The sequence below is a fragment of the Capricornis sumatraensis genome, chromosome 21, assembly GCF_032405125.1.
Source record: "Capricornis sumatraensis isolate serow.1 chromosome 21, serow.2, whole genome shotgun sequence".
Lineage (NCBI taxonomy): Eukaryota > Metazoa > Chordata > Mammalia > Artiodactyla > Bovidae > Capricornis > Capricornis sumatraensis.
In genome coordinates this window covers 48,359,509-48,379,497 of record NC_091089.1, presented here as the reverse complement: position 1 = coordinate 48,379,497, position 19,989 = coordinate 48,359,509, and the positions used below count along the sequence as shown (strand labels likewise).

Here is a 19,989-nt window from a genome sequence, read left to right as displayed (position 1 = left end):
GTAGACCCCAGACCAGTTCGAACCAGAAAACTGCAATTAAGATTCCTGAAACATCATCTGTTACCTCACCATCAAGCGAATAGAGAATTGAGCATGAACTGATCGCGTGCCTTCACACTATCTTAAAAAAAACCTCCGCTAAAAGTCACTGGGGATTTGGGGTCTTTTTGCTTGTTTGCCTTATTTGACCCTACAACAAACACTGTGCTTTTCTTCACCATAATCAGGGGTCAGTAGGTTGGTTTTGCTATGAGCAGACTCTGGGTGAGCAGACTCAAGTTTGGTTCAGTAACATGAGCAGCTGGGTAACTGCTTTGTTGTTTTTGAAGATTTGGGATCAAAATACATGAAACTGTGTTACTGGAAAACTGGGTTCACCTCTTGCTGGGTGTTGAGCCAAAAGTCACTAAGCCAGAGGTCCAGAGACAGAAGAATTTATCACTTGCAGCAAATAAGGAGAACACTAGGGAATTTTCCCAAAGCAGTGTCTCCCCTATCAGCAAAAATGGGGAAATTTTAAGCTAAGGGCATATGTATATTCATTCAGCTTGAACTGGGGCAAATGTCACCATATTCCCAAGCTTTAGGTGGCTGAAGTGACAAGGATCAGAAAAGATCAACATATCGTTACTTAGGTTCCAGCTGATCTAGTGATTGAGTGCTGGAGCTTGAGTAGGGGGAGTGGGAGGGTGTCTAAATTCTGCAAAACAGCTGAAGAAAGTGCCTACCCTTTGAAACAGAACTGGAAGTCTTTATAACTGATTCGTTATCTTTGCTATTGTTACTTTTCTAGTCTGGTAATACTCCTTTGTTCTTTTGTTCCCTTAAGATCGTCATTACCGAGACTTATTCAAAGGGAAGCACTGTGGCCAGGCTTTACAAAATGGATTAGGTCTAAAAGGACTTCCCTAAAAAACATGAATAAAGTATAAGGCTGATAAAGTTGCCCCTAACAGATTATGTTCAGGGAAGCCTAAAATGAAGCTGATAGAAAAGTTAAAAAAATAAAATGGTTCCTCTTTTGTCAAATAAGCCATGCCTGGTTTTCTTTATCTGGGGATTCCCTCCCAACCTCAACCTATCTGCTTACAACTGTATTTTATATGTTGTTAGCTCATAAACAAGGCACTGTAAAGACTCCTTCTCTGGAGTCCTTTCCATTTCTCATGCCATATTCTTGGATAGTTTCCCTTGACACCCACGTCTCAACTATTTTATACCACCACCAGATAGAACAGCTCACATTAATTTCATTCATCAAATAATCAATATTCATTGAGCCTAACATGTACAGGCTACTATTCTAGAAGCCCTTGGGATGCCTTAGGGAACAAAACAAAGACCCCTGACTTTAAGGATCTTACATTCTAGCCAGGTTGACAGACACAAACAAAAACAAATTATAATAGCATTTTAACAGGTTCTAAGCACCAAGGAGCCAACTGTTCCCATCTGGAATTTTTAAATGAAGGTGTGTAAAACCCATACGAAAAACACTTCTATGGGTCTTGTCTTTTTGCCTTCTCTTCTGCCCTCTTTGGTGCAGCTGTCTCTTGCTGCCTATGATCTGGAGAGTAATGATAATAAATACCATTTACAGTTGGTCCATAAAGAAGGCTAAGCGCCGAAGAATTGAGGCTTTCGAGTTGTGGTGCTGGAGAAGATTCTTGAGAGTCTCTTGGACTGCAAGGAGATCAAACCAGTCAATCCTAAAGGAAATCAACCCTGAATATTCATTGGAAGGACTGCTGCTGAAGCTCCAAATACTTTGGCCACCTGATGCGAACAGCCGACTCATTGGAAAAGACCATGATACTGGTAAAGACTGAAGGCAAAAGGAGAAAGGGATGATAGACGATGAGATGGTTAGATAGCATCACCGACTCAGTGGACATGAATTTGAGCAAACACGGGGAGACAGTGGAGGACAGATGAGCCTGGCGTGCTACAGTCCATGGGGGTCACAAAGAGTTAGAAATGACTTAGCAACGGAACAACCACCGTTTACAGATATGCAGGCGTGTACCAGGCACGTTAACGATCAGTCCATTTAATCTTCCTTACAGTGGTAAAGACAAGTATTATCTTTCTCCTTCACACAAGAGGAAACTGAAACGGCCACCTGGAAGGGCATCAAGGTTCTTGAGCACAAAGCATAGATTTACGCTGACTGGTCCTAGTTATCTACAGGTCAAAAGAAGGCTAACAAGCACTCTCCCCAGGCTCCTTTAAGCCAGCTTGGGTGAGGTGTGCAAGCACTCCGGGGATCCAGACCCAGTGCAGCTTAGTGGAGGTGCCGGCGATAAGGACGCGACTTTACTCGGGAGAGTAAGCGGGTCATCCAAGACAATCCCAACCCTGCGGCAAGTGGGGCGGAGCCAGCTTGCGGGTTAGGGGGTGGGGCCTGAATGAAAGGGGGCGTGGCTACAAGCCTCCTGAGAAAAGGCCTCCCGAAGTGGTTTGTCCCAAGTTGCGGCCCGTAGAGGCTCAGTTGCCGCCCCTCTCTGGGAGTGGTGGAGATTCGATCATGTGACAGTCGAAGGCCGGAAGTCGGCAGGTTGTGGAACGCGCAGGGTTTTGACAAAAACAAGCGGCGACTGAGCCATTGCAGGGTCTATGGCAGAGGCAGTGAGGCCCCCACGCCGGGCCAAGGCCAAGGGCAGCCGGACTAAAACCAAGGTGAGGGGAACTCGCCCATCCCACTCTGCCCAGCCCCTGGCAGTTGCGTGCTGTCTCCTTTTTCCTCTCTTCGGCCTCTCCAGCCAACTCTGCCCGTCCCCTGAGCCCCTCTCAGCCTCTGCTCCCACCTTCCCATTTTTGATCCCTCTGCCCATCGACGCCAGACCTGTTCCTCTGTTCCTTCTTCACGTCCTCCTGGTAGACTTTGTCAGGAGCCTGTTTTCTCTTTTTTCTCCTGTGATCGCTCTAGGCGCTTGGTTTTCTGCTGCGTTCTTGACTTCCCGCACCTAGGTCTGGATTTCGGTTGGGAAGCAAATTTTGTCTTCCCAGGCTCAGCTTTGACTGTGACTTTCACCTTTTCAACTTGTGAACATTTTGAGCCTCTCTTCGCATTAAGAGAAAAGGGACCGCTCTTCCACGAATATATACTCCGGTAGAACTTTCCGGTGGGCGACAGAAAGTAGACTGTAGTGATGTGGCTTTTCAGTTTAAAAATGCGAGATGACAGTGGCGCTGCTGTTGTTTATTTCGTATTATCTTGGCTGTTTGTGATGGGGCGTGAATGACTAGAGGTGAAATCAGAGAGAGATTCACACAGCAGGGACTGGTTTGAATTTTCTGGGTTTCCTGGACTCTACTAACGTGTGGTATTAGTGTGGTTTTAAAGTTGCTCTTTCTTGTTTTTAGGTGCAGTCTGGGTTTTGATTTTGTTCCCATATGTTTTCTGAAATGACATGTGTTTTACAGTGAACAGAATAAATGCTGTGCGAGAATAGCTGGACATAGATAATTTGGCTTACCTTAAACTGAATTTATATTAAGGAAATAATGAGGATAGTATTAAAACGACAGCATATTGCCTTTTCTACAAGTAGGTGATGTCTCCAAGTGCAGATGTGACTTAAAAATAATACCAAAATAGGAATTTCTTAGGAGAACAAGATTTTAACAGGAGACTGGTGTTTGGAGATACCATATTTAATAAGCTGTAAATGATTTTATGCACACCAGTGTTCTCAGGTCTGTGAGGAGTTATTCTTTGGAGAGAAAGCCATTTTGCTACCTAATTCCAGAAAAAATTTTAAGAGAAATAATTTTGCGTTGTATTAAGCTATCTAAATGGACGAGGAAGTAAAAGGCCATTCGTCAGCCATTCAGCATAGTCCCTGAACGCAGAATACAGTTAACATCAATCTACAAGGAGCTGAATCTTAATTCTCAGTCTATAGTTAGTTTTTTCCAGAATGAATGGTGAAACTAAAGCCTAGATAACTACTTAAGTGATAAGCCGTAAGTCATACAGTTAGTAAGAGAACCCAGGTTAAAACCAGAAATCTTAATTCTCAATCCAGTAGCTTAGTAATTGTTCTACATATCTATATGTATCTGTGAAAGTCGCTCAGTTGTGTCTGACTCTTTGCAACCCCATGGACTTGTAGCCTGCCAGGCTCCTCTGTCCACGGAATTCTCCAGGCAGGATACTGGAGTGGGTAGCCATTCCCTTCTCCTGGGGATCTTCCCAACCCAGGGATCGAACCCAGGTCTCCCACATTGCAGGCGGATTCTTTACCGTTTGAATCATCAGGGAAGCCCATATGTATCTACAGATACGATGTTATAAATACTTAAAAAATAATTATTAAGAGAATTCCCTGTCAAGTTCTTTTATTTAGAACAGGGTTTCCAAAATAGAAATTAAAACCCAAACTTTTAAATCCATTATGAAAAGTCATTTGCTCGTTTTATATTGGCATATTGTGGGCAGCTTCCGTATAGAAGTTGGGCTTCCCTTGTGGCTCAGCTGGTAAAGAATCCGCCTGCAATGTGGGAGACCTGGGTTCGATCCCTGGGTTGGGAAGATACCCTGGAGAAGGGAAAGGCCACTGACTCCAGTATCCTGGCCTAGAGGATTCCATGGACTGTATAGTCCATGGGGTCTCAAAGAGTAGGACACGACTGAGTGACTTTCATTTTTCCTGCTTTAGGGCCTTTGCTCATACTGTTTCCCGTGCCCTGACACTTCTTCCAGTCCCTCTTCACCTGCTCATTCATGAGGTCTCTGCTTAAATATCTTTAATATCCCTCTTTATCCACATAATCCCCCCACCCCAGTAGTGCTTTGCCCCTCTCTTTGTCACTTGTCTCACTTGTTATTTTGTTAACATCTCTCTTCTTCCTTAGACTGTGAACTCAATGACGGAGGGACCTTTTTCCCAGTACCCTTCACAGCCCTTGTAGGCATTTGATAATGGTTGTTGAATGAAGGAAAAAAAATACCAGTATTGAAGAATATTGTTTCCAAGCTTTGTGGCTCAGAAGAGTTTACTCTGGGAAATTTCCTCTAGGTAGTGTGAGAAAACAAATGGGAAAAAGTCCACCATACCAGCAAGGCCCTCATACTTGTCAGTCTAGAAAATGAATTCTTCTTTTAGAGTAAACAGATTTCTTAGTGCTGGTTATGGTTTGGCTGTGATCCTGAAGCCCAACATTAATGAAGTCCTTTACCATTGTGGTATACTTTGGTGACTGTTTATGGAACCATATAAAGTAGTTCTAAGAGGGTGGTTCCGGAAGTGAGTAGTGTCATGTGCTTTTGCCTTTAGATGGTTTGAGTGGCTTCTGACCCAGCAGCTGACCTGTATTTCTTAATGTTAATCATCTAGAAGGTGACCTCACTTTGTTTGCGGTTACCTGGTGCTTGTCACTTGGTACACAAGAGATGTCCTGACAGGTTTCACCTTGACTTCATTGATCTTGGTAGGTTGAGAACAGTAGATTTCCTTTATTTATTACTTATGGTTGCACTGGGCCTTTGTTTCTGTGCTCGAGCTTTCTCTAGTTGCAGCAAGCGGTGGCTGTTCTTTGTTGACTGCAGTGACCTTCTCTTGTGGAGCATGGGCTCTGGGTACACGGGCTTCAGTACTGGTGGTGCTGAGGCTTAGTTGCTCTGCAGCATGTGGGATCTTCCTGGAGAACCAGGCGTCCAGCCTGTGTCCCCTGCATTGGGAGGTGGTTTCTTAATCCCTGGACCACCAGGGAAATCGAGAACAATAGATTTTTAGATTGAACTTCCTCTGCAGAAACAGTATATTTTATAGTCATGGAAAGTATTTTTAAAGTTAGTATTAAATTCTGAATGCTAGCGACTCATTAATAGTAACAGCATATTGTAATTGCTAAGGACCGACTGAGATGTGTCCCAGAAAACTGATACCAGAAACAGAGGCCTTTGCAGTCCCCATCCTCACTTACTCCTTGGCCTATATGATTTCTCCCTCTTAGGCCCTCCCTCCCGTGAGTGACTGTAGGAGTGAAACTGGGGGGTGCTCTATGCTGTTGAGCTCCTTTTGTGCCTCCTAAGATCCATATTTTGTTTTTGCTGAATAAACTACTTACTGATCACCCACTATGTCCCAGAAATTCTTCTAAGCACTTGGGGTGTAAGTGAAAGTGGTAAGTCGCTCAGTTGTGTCCGACTCTTGGCCACCCCATGGACTGTAGCCCGCCAGGCGCCGCCTCTTTCCATGGAGTTCTCCAGGCAAGAATACTGGAGTGGGTAGCCGTTCCCTTCTCCAGGGGATCTGCCTGACCCATGGATTGAACCTGGGTCTCCTGCACTGCAGACAGATTCTTAACCATGTGAGCCAACAGAGAATCCTGAGATGTAAACAGGGGGGAAAAAAGAAGAACCTGGCCTTAACATAGCTTGTGTTCTAGAAGTAGAAGACAAAACAGAAAACTCTGTAAATAAATAAGTAAATCATATATTAGAAGATAACAAGGGCTACAGAAAAAGATAAATGAACTGGGTAAGGAGTTGAGTACTGATGAGAGATTAGGATGGGTTGTGATTTTTAATAGTCTGTCAAGGTAGTCCTTGTTGAAGATGAAATTTAAGTAAGGACAGGAAAGAGATGAGGAAGTTAGCCATGTGGATCTTGGAAACAGTTGGGGCAAATGCCTTAAGGCAGTGGCATGTCTGTGCTGACTTGGGGACTGCAAGGAGGCAGTGTGGTTAGGGTAAATGAGAGGCAGAGTGAGTGAGGGGAGAGTAGCTGAGATGAAGTCAGAAAGGTGACTTAGAGCTAGGTCAAGTAGGGGCTTGTGGGCCAAATGGCCTACACTTGTATGGCCTTTCACTTGTGCTTTCAATGAAATACGCAGTCACCCCAGGGTTTCAGGGAATGGCACGCCACTCCAGTGTTCTTGCCTGGAGAATCCCACAGACAGAGAAGCCCAGCGGGCTGCAGCTGGTGGGGTCGCAAAGAGTCAGACACGACTGAGTGACTAACACCCCCCCACCCCCACAGGATTTCAAGTGGAGGAGTGATATAACTGAAGTCATTTTAAAGGGTCACTGTGCTTGCTTCAATGAGAACAGTCTGTAAGGGAGCAAGAGGAGGAGTGGAGAGACCATCTAAGAGATTTTTGCTGTGATCCAGGCAGGAGGTGATGGTGTCTTGGTCTGGAGTTTTAAAGTGTAAGTGATGAGAAAGGTTTGAAATCTGGGGGTTTCTGAATATCTAGCTAAGAAGAGATCTGTTGGTGTTGTGGATATGGAATGTGAAACCAGTCAAGGATGACTCTGAGATGGAGGAGGCGGTGAGTAGAACAGCTGTTGGGGGCAGGTGAGGAATTCAGTTTTGGACATGCTAATTTTGAAGTAAGTGTCTATTAGACCTCCAGTTGGGTTGGGTATGTGAATCTAGAGTATGGGAGAGCGCTCCAGGCCGGAGCTCTCTTTTATGAGCCATTGAAAACTAGAGTCTGAGTTAAGTTACCTTAGGAGTGAGTGTAGTGTAAAAAGATGACAAGAAGAGACTCAAGGGCACTCCAATTTTAAGAGCTTGGGGAGAGGTGGAGAAACCAACAAAGGAGTGTGATGGGAGGTAGTGTGTGTCCCCAGTGCCCTTACCTGAGTGTGGGATTCTAGAAGCTGAGAGAATCCTGTGTATGAGAGGAGGAGGAAGAGATCAAGCATGGAAAGTGCTGTGGATACATGAAGTAAGATTGTTAAGAGCAACATGAAAGAAACGGCAGCTGAGAGATGTATTCATAGCAAAATGTGTAACCCCCATCTTTCTCCTTTTTATTTGTAAAGCATTCTTGTACATCCCAAGGAGAGCGGGTAAAATTGCCCTGAGGACTCTTGATCTTATAGTTGGACCCTTGTGTCCAAGCCCTTTTATCTCTTCTGTGCCAGGCATTGTGCTAAGTGCTGTGAATATAGACATTCATGATGAACTGTGCCTGCACTTAGAGTGATCCCACGGAAGTTTTCTGTGTAATGTGTACAATTGAACCTTTATCATTTATGAAGTAGCTCATCAATAGTTTGAAGGATAGAAAGAGGTTGTATTTTTTATTTTAACTTAGTACAGATTAAAGCAGATGAACTGCAAGTGATATATGGAAATTTCCCATTTATTTTCCAGAACTTAAAAATAACTTTTTTTCCTGAGTATAGAAGTGCTCATTGCTTAAAAAAAGTATGTATCTGTGAGTGTATACACAGAGAGAGAGAAATGTACAACACAGAAATGAAATGCCCCAAATTCTGTCTCTTGAGATAACTGTAGCAGTTGGTTATGTTCTTTAGGATTTTCCCCCTACACATATGCCAGCACTCCAAGACATATTTACTAAAATGTATGGTTAACTATTAGAGTAGGAGATGGCACCCCACTCCAGTATTCTTGCCTGGAAAATTCTGTGGACAGAGGAGCCTGGTGGGCTGCAGTACATGGTATCACAAAGAGTTGGACATAACTGTGCATGCACCCATCCACACACGTGGTTAAGTATATATAGTTTTTCTATGTTTATTAACAACTCTTCCATTTCTACATAACTTCTTGATTATAACTTCTTGATTTCTCCTATGTTATTTTAAAATTGATTCTCTACCTGTATCTAACTTAGAGATCAAAATAAAGAAATATAGATTTTTTCTAATCTCTAGGCCATTTTCACTTGTAAGAAACATGTCTTTTGGTTAAAATAAAATTAAGCTCGAATTTTTTACAGATAACTTGATAACGTGGAGTTCTGTTTGAATTTTATTTTATGATCTGTATGATTGTTATATATGCAACATGTTCTGGTTACCTCAAGTAGGCAAAGTAATTGGCTTTCTTTTTTATTTTTAAATGAAATGTTGTGTTTTAAGTGTAAGAATATGTTCAGGTTTTGGTATAAAAGTTCAGTTTCCTCTGGATTCATTGGCTAATTCCTTTGCTTTCTGAGAGGCATATAAAAATAAACTTCTGAATGTGCTAGAGCACATGGTAACTGTAAATATTTGTTGGATAATTTTTTCATTTTAGGATTCTAGTACTTAGGAGCTCAGCATGTGGTTGGTACTCAATAAATTCGTGTGAATTATGAGTTATCATTTTTGTTTCAATAAATATATATTGAACAAAGTGTCAAAAATCAGAGGCAGATCACATCCAAAAAGGTTAAGATATAGTCCCTGGTCTGAAGATACTTGTGGTCTGTTTGGGGTACACACTGTAAAGATAAATAACCATATGTGGTGGCTTGTGACCAGGACTGGATGGTAGGTACATGCTGCAGAGTTCAGAGTAAAACATGTGGCGGAAGTCTTGATGTGGTCATTGACAGTTTTGTCTTGAGAAAGGATCATCAAAGGCCCTGAGCGCCAGAGTTAAGAGGCAGTCTTTAATTAAGTGGAGAGCCATGATTGTTTTGTGGTGTTTGGGGTTGGTTGTTTTAAGGAGACCAATCTTATAATGGTGTTTGGGTGAATTGATGGTGGGCCAGAGGCTGAAGGCTTGGGACCTTTCAGTGAACTGAGCCATCGGGAGCTCACCACTGCTTAGAGCCCTGGCGTTGGTGATGATCACAGTGTACACACCCAGAGGTCCTGTCCTATCCAGGGGTCTGTGAGGGGCAGGGGCAGACCTTTGCCACCCTCTCAAACAGTTGTACCTCTCACAGTTGTTCATCCTTCCCTCCCTACTGCCTTCTCTGATATGTCCAATCCGTTCTTTGAATCAAATGACCTGCTGCTTCTCTCTCCTTTCCCCTACCTCCTTCCCTGGAGCAACTCCAGGGTAATTCCTTCCTGGACCTAACTTCTGTAAGAACACAGGTGCAGAATTAAACAGAGAAGCACTGAGTTATCCTCCCAAGAGAAATAAAGCCCAAAGGCATGTGTTCCTCCCTGGGAGGGTTCAGAGGTTTTTAAAAAAATTCTGTGATGATCTAACCACAGTGTCTGTTGTTCTTCTGGTTTTGATTATTCCTGTGAAGGTAGATCTGGTGGAAATGAACTTTCAGGTTTGTTAGTAGCAACTGGAGACTTCATTTTGTTTAGCTGAGGGGAAGAATTTGAAATTGCAAGGGCAGTGGTAGAATAGAAAAAGAGGAAGTGGTTTGGTGGGGTCTGAGGTGGGCAGCAAGGGACAAAGGGAAGTTAAAAACTACCTGAAGGACAGGCTGGAGAGGAAGCCTGAGGTGGCCCGTGGGTTGAGGGAAGTGTGTCTTTGCTGTGCCCCTGACCACATGGCCAATCTGGGCCTACTTCCAGCTTCCTATTCTCTTTCCAGTTAGCATGTAACACCCACAAAGGTCTCTAACAGTTTAAGCAAAGAGAACTAAAATTTTCTCCCTCTATTCCACATTCAGCCTCTAATTCCTTACTTTTCACTTACTTCTCAACTCCTTTAAGTTTTTAAAATCTTTCATCTTTTCATCTGGCAGCTTGGTTGAGATATAATTCACACACTGTACTTACTTAAAGTGTATAATTCAATGGTTTGGGGGATAATCACAGGGGCTGGGTCACCATCACCACAGTCAGGAATGCCACTCTCTTTTCTGTAGAGGAAGCATTGTGTACCATCCTACTAGCAGTATGTGAGGGCACTAATTTTTCTACGTCCTTCTCAACATGTATTATTATCTGACTTTAGTCATCTTAGTGGGTGTGATGTATTACCTCATTGTGACTTTGATTGCATTTCTCTAATGCAATCTAATAGTGTTGCGCATGTTCTTATGTGCTATTTGTATTATCTTTGGAGAAATGTCTGTTTAGCTCCTTTGCTTCTTTTTAAATTGGGTTGTTCTTTTTAAAAATTCTGGATATAAGCCCCTGATAAGATAATGGATTTGAAGACATTTTCTTACATTCTGCGGAGTTGTCTTTTCATTGTCTTCATGTATTCAAACTTAAACAATTTTTCTGATGTCCCAGTTTATCTGCTTTTTTCTTTTGTTGTGTGCTTTTGGTGTCGTGTCTAACAAGGCTTTGCATCATCCAGGGTCATTAAGGTTTACTCCTATTTTTTTTTTGAAAAGTTTAAAAGTTTTAGCTCTTATATTAGGTCTATGATCCTTGTTGACAATTTTTGTATATGATATAAGGTAAGGGTCTGATTTTATTCTTTGGATATCTGGTTGTTAGCACCATTTGTTGAAGGCTCTTTTCTTGGCATCCTCGTTGAAAATCAGTTGACTTTAAATGTATCAATAAGAGTTTATTTTTGGATTTTCAGTTCTAATTCATTGATCTATTTGTCTATCCACGTGTTAGAACCACACTGTCTTTATTACTCTAGTTTTATAGTAGATTTTGAAATCGCGAAGTATGAGATTTCCAACTTCATTCTTTTTCAAGATTGTTTTATCCATTCTGGGTTCTTTGTATTTCCTTAAAAGGTTAAGGATCATCTTGTCATTCTCTGCAAAAATGGCAGCTGGGATTTTGATAAAGGTTGTGTTGAATTTGTATATAAATTTTAAGAGTATTGCCATATTAACAGTATTGTGATCTGATCCATGAATATGGAATGTTTTCCCTTATTAAGTCTTTAATTCCTTTCAAATTTCTGTAATTTTCAGAAGATAAATTTTACACTTCTTTTGTTAAACTTATCTCTAAGTATTTTGTTCTTTGTTATAAATTAAATTGTCTTCTTCATTTCATTTCATTATTGTTCAACTCACTAAAGTGTGGCCTCTACCCTGATGAGTACACCAGTGTTTCTCTACTGTGGGAACCATTGGCCTCCTCTCCTAGTCTTCTCTTTCTGCCTTCTCAATCTGACAGACCTATTTTTTATGGGTAGTGTGCTAAACATCACTGCAGTGTAATTGGATCCACTTTTTCATTTTCTTATAAATACTCACATGATGCTTTCTTGCTATTCATGATTTTAGGCATTTTGATAAAGTGCTTTGATTGCATTGTGTGGCTGTTTTCTGAACCTGATATCTGCGGTTCACAGTGTGGATTAGATCCACTGTGGAGGGACACATTGCTTCTTGGATCACTACTATTTGTAAATGTTTAGTAGTTCATTACCAGCGAGCTGAGCTCAAATTGCATTTCACAAACATTCGTCTTTTCTTCTTAATATTAGGTGCATGTGACTGTTTTACTTTTTTGGTTATTGTCAACTTTTATTATTTTTTTTTGCTGGACATTTGCAGGATAGCATGATCCATAATCAGTTATTACTGTGTAACTATCATTTTGCCTTTCTTAAAATTTCATAGTGAAAGGGAAGTATTTGAGTGATTCAGTCCTTTTCTAGTTTCTTTGAATGTAACAGTTTTATTTAAATAAATAATAGATTTCTCCATATTTCTTCTTTTTTTATCCAGCCTTTTTTCCTGTGTATCTAGTTTGTGTGTTAATACCAGAGATACTTCAGTTTGAGAAAAAACAAAATGTATTTTATCTTATTTTTTAAATGGTTAAGATTTTTTGATTTGGGTTTTTTTTTTCAACTTAATTTTGGATTTAATGAAAAGTGACCAATATAATACAGAGAGTTCCATACTGAACTTTCATCTAGAATCTTCTTTTATCTTATGTAACTGTAAATTCTATGCTCCAGGACATTTATTACCACAAGAAATTAACGCTGGTGCAATGCTGTTAACTAAAATATAGAGCTTTTTTGGATTTCAATGGTTTTCTTGCTAACGCCCTTTTTCTGATCCAGAATCCAGTCCAGGTTGCATTCAGTTATTATATCTCCATAGTTTTCTCCAGTCTTTTGATGTTCCTTAGTCTTGTCTTTGATGATCATAACACTTAAGTTATTTTGTAGACATTCCCTTAATTGGGGTTTTTGTCTGACGTTTTCTCATGCTTAGATTGAGGTTATATGTTATTAGAAAGGGTACAGAAGAGGCGGCCAGCCTTCTCAGACCATAATATGGGAAGGTATTACTCATTATAATAACCCTGATCACTTGGTTAAAGTGTGGTCTGCCTGGATTCTCCACTGAAACTTACTGTTTTTCCCTTTGTAGTGACTAAATATTTAGGGGATACTTTGAGACTGTATTCTGTTTCTGCTTAAATGTTTACTCTCATTCATTAGCAGATCTTGCCTCTTGCCTGTGGGAGTTGTTATCATGGTGTTTTAATTGTGATTTTCTGTTTTTCTCATTCTGTTCTACATTTATTAATTGGAATTCTTCTGTGAGGAAGAATGCTACCACTTTTCCATTAAGAAAAAAATACATAATATAAGTATGTATAAGCTCATGAATATATATTTTATTCTGAGGGTTATAATCCAGTATTATAGCTATTTATTTTATTGCTCAAGTTGCGCTGACATTTTCTGCCTAAATTTTGAATAAATATGTTTGTTAAGATGACAACCTACTGGAACCTAAGATACTTGGAGACTGTTGTCTTTTATTTAACCACTAGCAGAATGGAGAACAGCCTAATTAAGACTTTCCTCCAATCTTAATTCATAATTTGTTGTTTATTTCATGTCTTCCCTCTGTTGGGATTAGATTAGTGAATCTCCCAAATTTAACATTCTCAGTATTGAATAATACAACATATGAAGCACATTGCTTAGGAAGTGAGTTTAGATTTTTAAATACAATTTAAAAATTCCTCATGTTGAAAGCATGTTATTGCTGTATTACAAATTATTTCACGTTGTTCATATTATTTTTAGGAAAAGAAGAAATATGAAACCCTTCAGAGGGAAGAGTCTGATGAAGTCTCCCTTCCACAAACCTCCAGAGAACTGGAAATCCTTACTCCAGCTTGTGAATTCAAAGGAGATGCTCTGAAGGAGTTAACTGATTCCCAGCTCCAGAATGAAGCTAGTGGAGAAAATGAGAGTGAAATGTTTGATGTACCACTCACCTCCTTAACTGTAAGCAATGAAGAGTCTCTGACATGTAATACAGAGAGCCTAAAGGAGGGACAGGAGATCAGAGCCTGTGTTGGGGACAATGCAGTCGAGCTGAAGGTGGATCCTGAAGGCAGTGTTCGAACCACAGTAGAAACCCCCGAGAACTTTACTGAAATGGAGAAAGATACATTGGTACAGTGTAGAACTTCAGAAAGCATACAGCAATCTAACGTTTCTTATATTCAGCAGGAAGTGGAAAACTTGCAGGTCAGAGAAACTCAGAATAGGAAAGAAGACAAAGAAGCCTTGGGTCTTTCTTCAGAGGTGCTACAGAATGTTGGCTTGCAGAGTTCTTGTGAAGCCAAAGACATTTTTCAGCCACCTAGAGTGAAAAAACTGTATCCCCAGTTGCCAACTGAAATTGCTGCGGATGTACCAGCTTTGGTGGCAGTGAAATCCTTGCTTCGTAATGAGCGACTCTACCCGGAGCTCCCATCTCAATCAGAAGTAGTGCCATTTACTAAAGAACAGCTAAAGATCTTTGAGCCTGGTTCATGGCTGGAAAATGTCGAGTCATATTTAGAAGAATTTGACAGCATGGCTCATCAGGACAGGCATGAATTTTATGAGTTACTTTTGAACTACTCACGCTGTAGGAAACAGCTGCTGCTGGCTGAAGCTGAGCTCCTTGCTCTGACGTCTGATTGCCAAAATGCTAAAAGTCGACTGTGGCACTTCAAGGAGGAGCAGTTGTCTGTCCAGGTGTGTTGACTGGTGTTCTGTAAAGTTGGCAGGAACCCGGGGTATTTTCAGTGGCACTCCTTTTCCTGTGATGTGATCAAGGTCTGGAATCTGCTCCTTGTACTCACACTGACCTTGTACTCACTCTTGACAAATTTGGTGGTGAAGGGAAGCTGGAGGAGATAACAGGGAGAAACGTGTGATTTCCCCCATCCCTAATCTTCATTCCTTAGGAGACCTGTGTATCTCTTTGTAGGTTGGAAGGAGCCCGTAGAGAGGGAGACTTGAAAATACTTGAGAAAGGGGTTTAAAACAAAGAACACAGCTGTAGGGTTAACATTGGAAAGGAGAGAGGTTTCTCTTTTGAATAGAATCACAAAGAATGATGAGGGAACGTTCAGAGGTGTTTTGAGGTCTCTTGAAGTGGATATGACCTTGACCTCACTGTTTATAAAGTAGAAGGTAAGATTGTCGATTATGAAGGTCTTAGAGACAAGCCCTTCTGTTTTCTTGCATGTTTCCCCTACCTACTTCCATCTTAGCGTTTCTCTTCTCTGAACTTGTGATGCCTTTGTGATTGGCATCATACTCCTTGGCACCTGGTTATGTATTAGTTTTATAGTTTTCTATGTGGTAGTATTGTTCCCTCACTGTGATTTTTAAGCTCTTTGAAGATGTACTAAAGACTGTGTATCATATACCAATTGCCTGGTTACATCAAGAGCGAAGGTAACTGGCTTCATATCTTACATCTTACCCTTTTGTTCACTGCTAGGGTATCTGTGCAGATCAAGTGAAAGTTTCAGGCCATCATCGCTACCAGAGAGTGGAGATGAATGAAAATGCACTGGCTGAGCTAAAAAAACTGTTTGATGCCAAATCCGAGCACCTCCACCAGACCCTGGCTCTGCATTCTTACACTTCTGTGCTCTCACGGTTGCAAGTGGAGTCTTATATCTACTCATTACTCAATAGTTCAGCTGTTCTGAGATCTTTAGCAATTCATCAGGAAGGCCAAGGTGTGTAAGTAATGAAAGCCTCACTCTTTCTTGTGGTCTAAAATGAAAAAAGAATTGAGGGATACAGTCTGGTCAAATTGAGTGTGTGCTGATTGATGTTTATAAGGGACCACCATTTGTGCTTGTGTCTTACTTGGCGTCTCCCAGCACAAGTTAGGACACCTACCTTAATACCATTTCTTGAAAGCAGTGCCAGGTCTCCCTTCCCTGGGGACTGTCTCTCTCTGCTTCTGTAGGAAGCCATAAGTTTGCTTTTTATCATTAATGTCTCTTACTGTCCTAATGTATGTGCTTGTTACCAATTCAAGTCCAAATACAGTTTCTGATTCTAAAACCTAGAACCCTTTTTCATTCTCTGTCTATTGCACTTCAGTTTTGCTTGTCCATTTTGTTGGATTGTTTAATTTTCATCAGAATGTTTATAATGTTTTGTATTTTTAATCTTATTTTGGATTTTAAGAGATTAGCCTTTACTATGTAATGTGTAAAGTGTTAATTATGCAATTTTTATTTCTTGGAGGAATATTTGACTCATTTAGATAAGAAATCCTTCTCTTTGTGGTTTTCATAACTAATCAAAGAGCTGGGGATGGCAGAGATCTGCTGATGTTTAAATAAAAAATAAATTTTGATGAAGTTAATTTTTTCTTGCTCTGAACTACTTCACAAAGTTAAATACTTTTTTTTCTGTTTCTATAGTGGAAATTCATATTTTGATGTAGCTTTCCTCCTTGGATGTTCATGTGAATTAAATATTTTGAATAGTTTATTCTCATTGTTGTTGTTTTTTAAGAAGAGGCACTAAAAGTTCTCCCCGATACCATTTATAAGGGACTCATTTAATCGTCTTTTTAACTCACAGCTTCTAAACAGGTGGAGAGCGTCCCCTCTGACCTGTGTCAGCTGAAGGAGTGCATTAGTGTCTTGTTCACGTTTACCAGGAGAGTTAATGAAGATACTCAGTTCCATGACGATGTCCTTCTCTGGCTGCAGAAATTGGTGAGGAAATAGGCATGGTAGTCTTTCTATTATTTCCCTGATAATTTAAGAATTATCTCTTATATCCTCATAGTTTTTTCTTCAACAGCTTATTCAGCTAATTCGTTTAATGTGTTAGTGACATTTTTTTTGCTCATGACACAGAAATAAATTATCCTTGTCTAGTGCCTTGTTAAGCACATAGTGCTTTTCTCTCTGATAAACTTGATGTTCAGTGATCTCTGGTCTTCAGTTTCGGAGGAACTGGAAGTGTGGGAAGTATGCTGAATTTAAGTGTATTCGGAATATAGGTTTGTTGTTCATATCACTTTTGTTTAATCATATGTTAATGCTATACTTAACATTTTTTTTTTAAGGGAAAAGAATCAGGTTTTGGGAAATTTAGGAAAGATACTAGGTGCCTTATGGGATGAGGGGTTGTTTCTTGATTATGTTTCTCAATGGGGCTCCCTTGGGTGTTTCTTTTAGGTTCATGCTAGAGTTCTTACATGTGGACTCAGGTTCTAAGCATACTTGGATTTGAGAAACTTGCAGACTGGAACTAGATTAAACTACTTGACTTACAGCTATAGTGTTTTGTAATTTGCCAGATACTAAAAATTGGGTTTGCAGAGAAACTGCTTATGATATTTTTATCATAGTGCTCATAGATTCTTAGTCCTCTGTGTACCTCTGTGTAGAAACTCAACCAGTCAATGGTATATCTTATGTCTGGTTACTCTTTTGAAAGATCACATGTATTTAAATACCAGATAAATGATTTCACTAGGCCCCTAGAAATAGTTGTCTTAATAAACAGTAAAATTGTATGTCCTTTGTTGTTCAGGTATCAGTGTTACAAAGAGTGGGCTGTCCTGGAGATCACCTCTTCCTTCTAAACCATATTCTTCGATGCCCAGCTGGTGTTAGTAAATGGGCTGTTCCTTTCATCCAGGTATGATGAATGACTTTCTAATTTTGAGGAGAATGGGGGAGATTTTGTTAAACATTGTTCCTGAGGAAGTTGCTTTCAGAAGTAAGCCTACTTAAAATATACTGATATTTAAAATAAAATTATTAGGATATATCCAGCCTGTATAGGAGTTACTATGCTGCAACTTCTTGGGCCACTGAAAATTGCTGAAGTTAAGGTAAAGATGCGGAAGTTTAGTTGTAGTGTGGCATGGTAGTTATAGTAGTGTTTAATCCTGTGAAATTTCTGTGCAGGAAAGCTTGCTAGGACTTTTTTCTATAATAGTCAACATTGAATATTCAATAAATTCAACATTCCTAAATTGATCCATCCTACACTGTAGTTGGTGCAGATAAAAAAGAAACCACCAGCATCTCAGAGTTCTTTAATACTAGCAGAGATCTCACGTCTGCAGGATCACTTTAGGCATCGATTGCATGGTTTATGGTTTCGCCTCTCTGCTGCTTGCCTTAGGGTTGTGTTGTTACTCATCACAGCCCCTTCTGATGGGTGCGTAGGAGCCAAACGTGTACCAGGTTCCTTCTACATTTTATCTTTTCTCTAGTATTTCTGGTGGCAAGAAATTTGAATTGTTTTAGGTAGAAGAAAGTTTTTTAAAATCTCATCTTTGGATTAAAATAGCAGTATAATCCTCCATCTCATATTTCAGGTAATTGATGTAAATGACTGAGCTGCCTCTGTTCTCTGAGTGCATAGAGCCCAGTCAGTACCGCCAGGTAACCTCTGAGGTGTTCTCATTCTTGTGGATGAGGAGCCAGTTTCACCTCTGTTTTCTTAACAGCGCCCTTGTCAGAATGCTGATGAATTAAGACTATGGCTACTTGGGTTGTTGGTTTTCTGCAGTATGCCTTTTTCTTTTCTGATTTCAGATCAAAGTGTTGAATAACCCATCAGGAATCTTTCATTTTATGCAGTCCCTTGCCCTGCTGATGTCTCCTGTCAAGTAAGTGTGGAAGAGCTTCGTAAAGTAGAAATTGAAATGTTCTGTCAAACAATTGGCTTCCTAAACTGCCCAGATCCACGCAATTGCTAAGGGAAGAGTCAGCATTCCAGAATTTAACAGTTCAGCTTTTCTTAGGGTTTAATACCCTTTGTCCCAAAGTGACCCTCTTAACTGCTTTTTTTTAAATTGATTAACTTTTTTGGGTGCCTCCTTTTAATGGATCTGCCATTCCGGCCATATATGTCATTGTGGTGCTGTGGGGAGAAAAAGTTTCTTTCCTTCGAAGGAGAGATTTAGTGGCAGAGGTAAAAAAGCACAGTCAAAGAGATTCAAGTGCCAAATTGTGTGGTGTTGGAGAAGACTCTTGAGGGTCCCTTGGACTGCAAGGAGCTCCAACCAATCCATTCTGAAGGAGATCAACCCTAGGATTTCTTTGGAGGGAATGATGCTGAAGCTGAAACTCCAGTACTTTGGCCACCTCATGCGAGAAGTTGACTCATTGGAAAAGACTCTGATGCTGGGAGGGATTGGGGGCAGTAGGAGAAAGGGACGACCGAGGATGAGATAGATGGATGGCATCACGGACTCGATGGACATGAGTCTGAGTGAACTCCGGGAGCTGGTGATGGACAGGGAGGCCTGGCGTGCTGTGATTCATGGGGTCGCAAAGAGTTGGACACGACTGAGCGACTGAACTGAACTGAACTGAATGATCGATGCTTCCCAGGTGGCAACAGTGGTAAAGAACTCACCTGCCGATGCAGGAGATGCAAGAGACACAAGTTTGATCCCTGGCTTGGGAAGATCCCCTGGAGAAGGAGATGGCAACCCACTCCGGTATTCTTGCCTGGAGGATCCTATAGACAGAGGAGCCTGGTGGGCTACAGTCCATGAGGTCACAAAGAGTCGGACGCGACTCAGCTGGACACACATGCAATTGATGCAGTAGAAATGAGTAGAGTGGAGTGGAGTAGTCAGAGGGTTCCAGGTGAATGAGCTGGATTTGAAGACTGGAACTGATTTCAGCGGGAAGAGGAGTCGGGAGGGCATTCACTGCAGGGGGAGAAGGGAGCGGTGGCCCAGTGTGCAGGGAACGTAGCTGTGCAGGGGGCACATCGGAGGCCAGCTGGACTGCAGTGAAGGGGTGCGCGGGAGATGATAATAAAGATGAACAGCTAGGGGGGAGTTGGATTATAGAAGACCTAGAAATTCAGAGAGTTTTGAGATGGTCTGGCTTTTGTAGCAATTGAGGGCTTTTGAACATGGGTAAAAGTTGTGTTTAAGGAAATTAGGGTGGACTGGAGGTAGAAGATGCCCTTCTGCTTCACTGAGTCATGGTTGCAGAGGTCTGGCGCTCCTGGCTTTGGAGCCCAGTCCAGCATCTAGAGGGCACATCCTTACGTGGGGAGAAGGCAGGCTATGTCCCGGTGACCTGGAACTGTGTTACTACCACGGGCTCTTGATCCAGGAAAGCCAATCTTCCCCGAACCT

The 19,989-nt window shown here is 41.1% G+C and overlaps 1 protein-coding gene across 1 annotated transcript in view; it reads left to right on the top strand.

Annotated features, from left to right (window-relative positions):
* The first annotated feature begins 2,616 nt into the window (after positions 1 to 2,616).
* The window catches only part of EPG5 (ectopic P-granules 5 autophagy tethering factor), a 130,119-nt gene continuing 112,746 nt past the window's right edge, over positions 2,617 to 19,989 (top strand). The window contains exons 1-6 of the mRNA XM_068993663.1: positions 2,617 to 2,679; positions 13,641 to 14,585; positions 15,340 to 15,583; positions 16,446 to 16,582; positions 17,409 to 17,516; positions 18,425 to 18,498. Of these exons, the coding sequence (XP_068849764.1) occupies positions 2,617 to 2,679; positions 13,641 to 14,585; positions 15,340 to 15,583; positions 16,446 to 16,582; positions 17,409 to 17,516; positions 18,425 to 18,498 (1,571 nt within the window). The remainder of the gene's footprint in view (positions 2,680 to 13,640; positions 14,586 to 15,339; positions 15,584 to 16,445; positions 16,583 to 17,408; positions 17,517 to 18,424; positions 18,499 to 19,989) is intronic.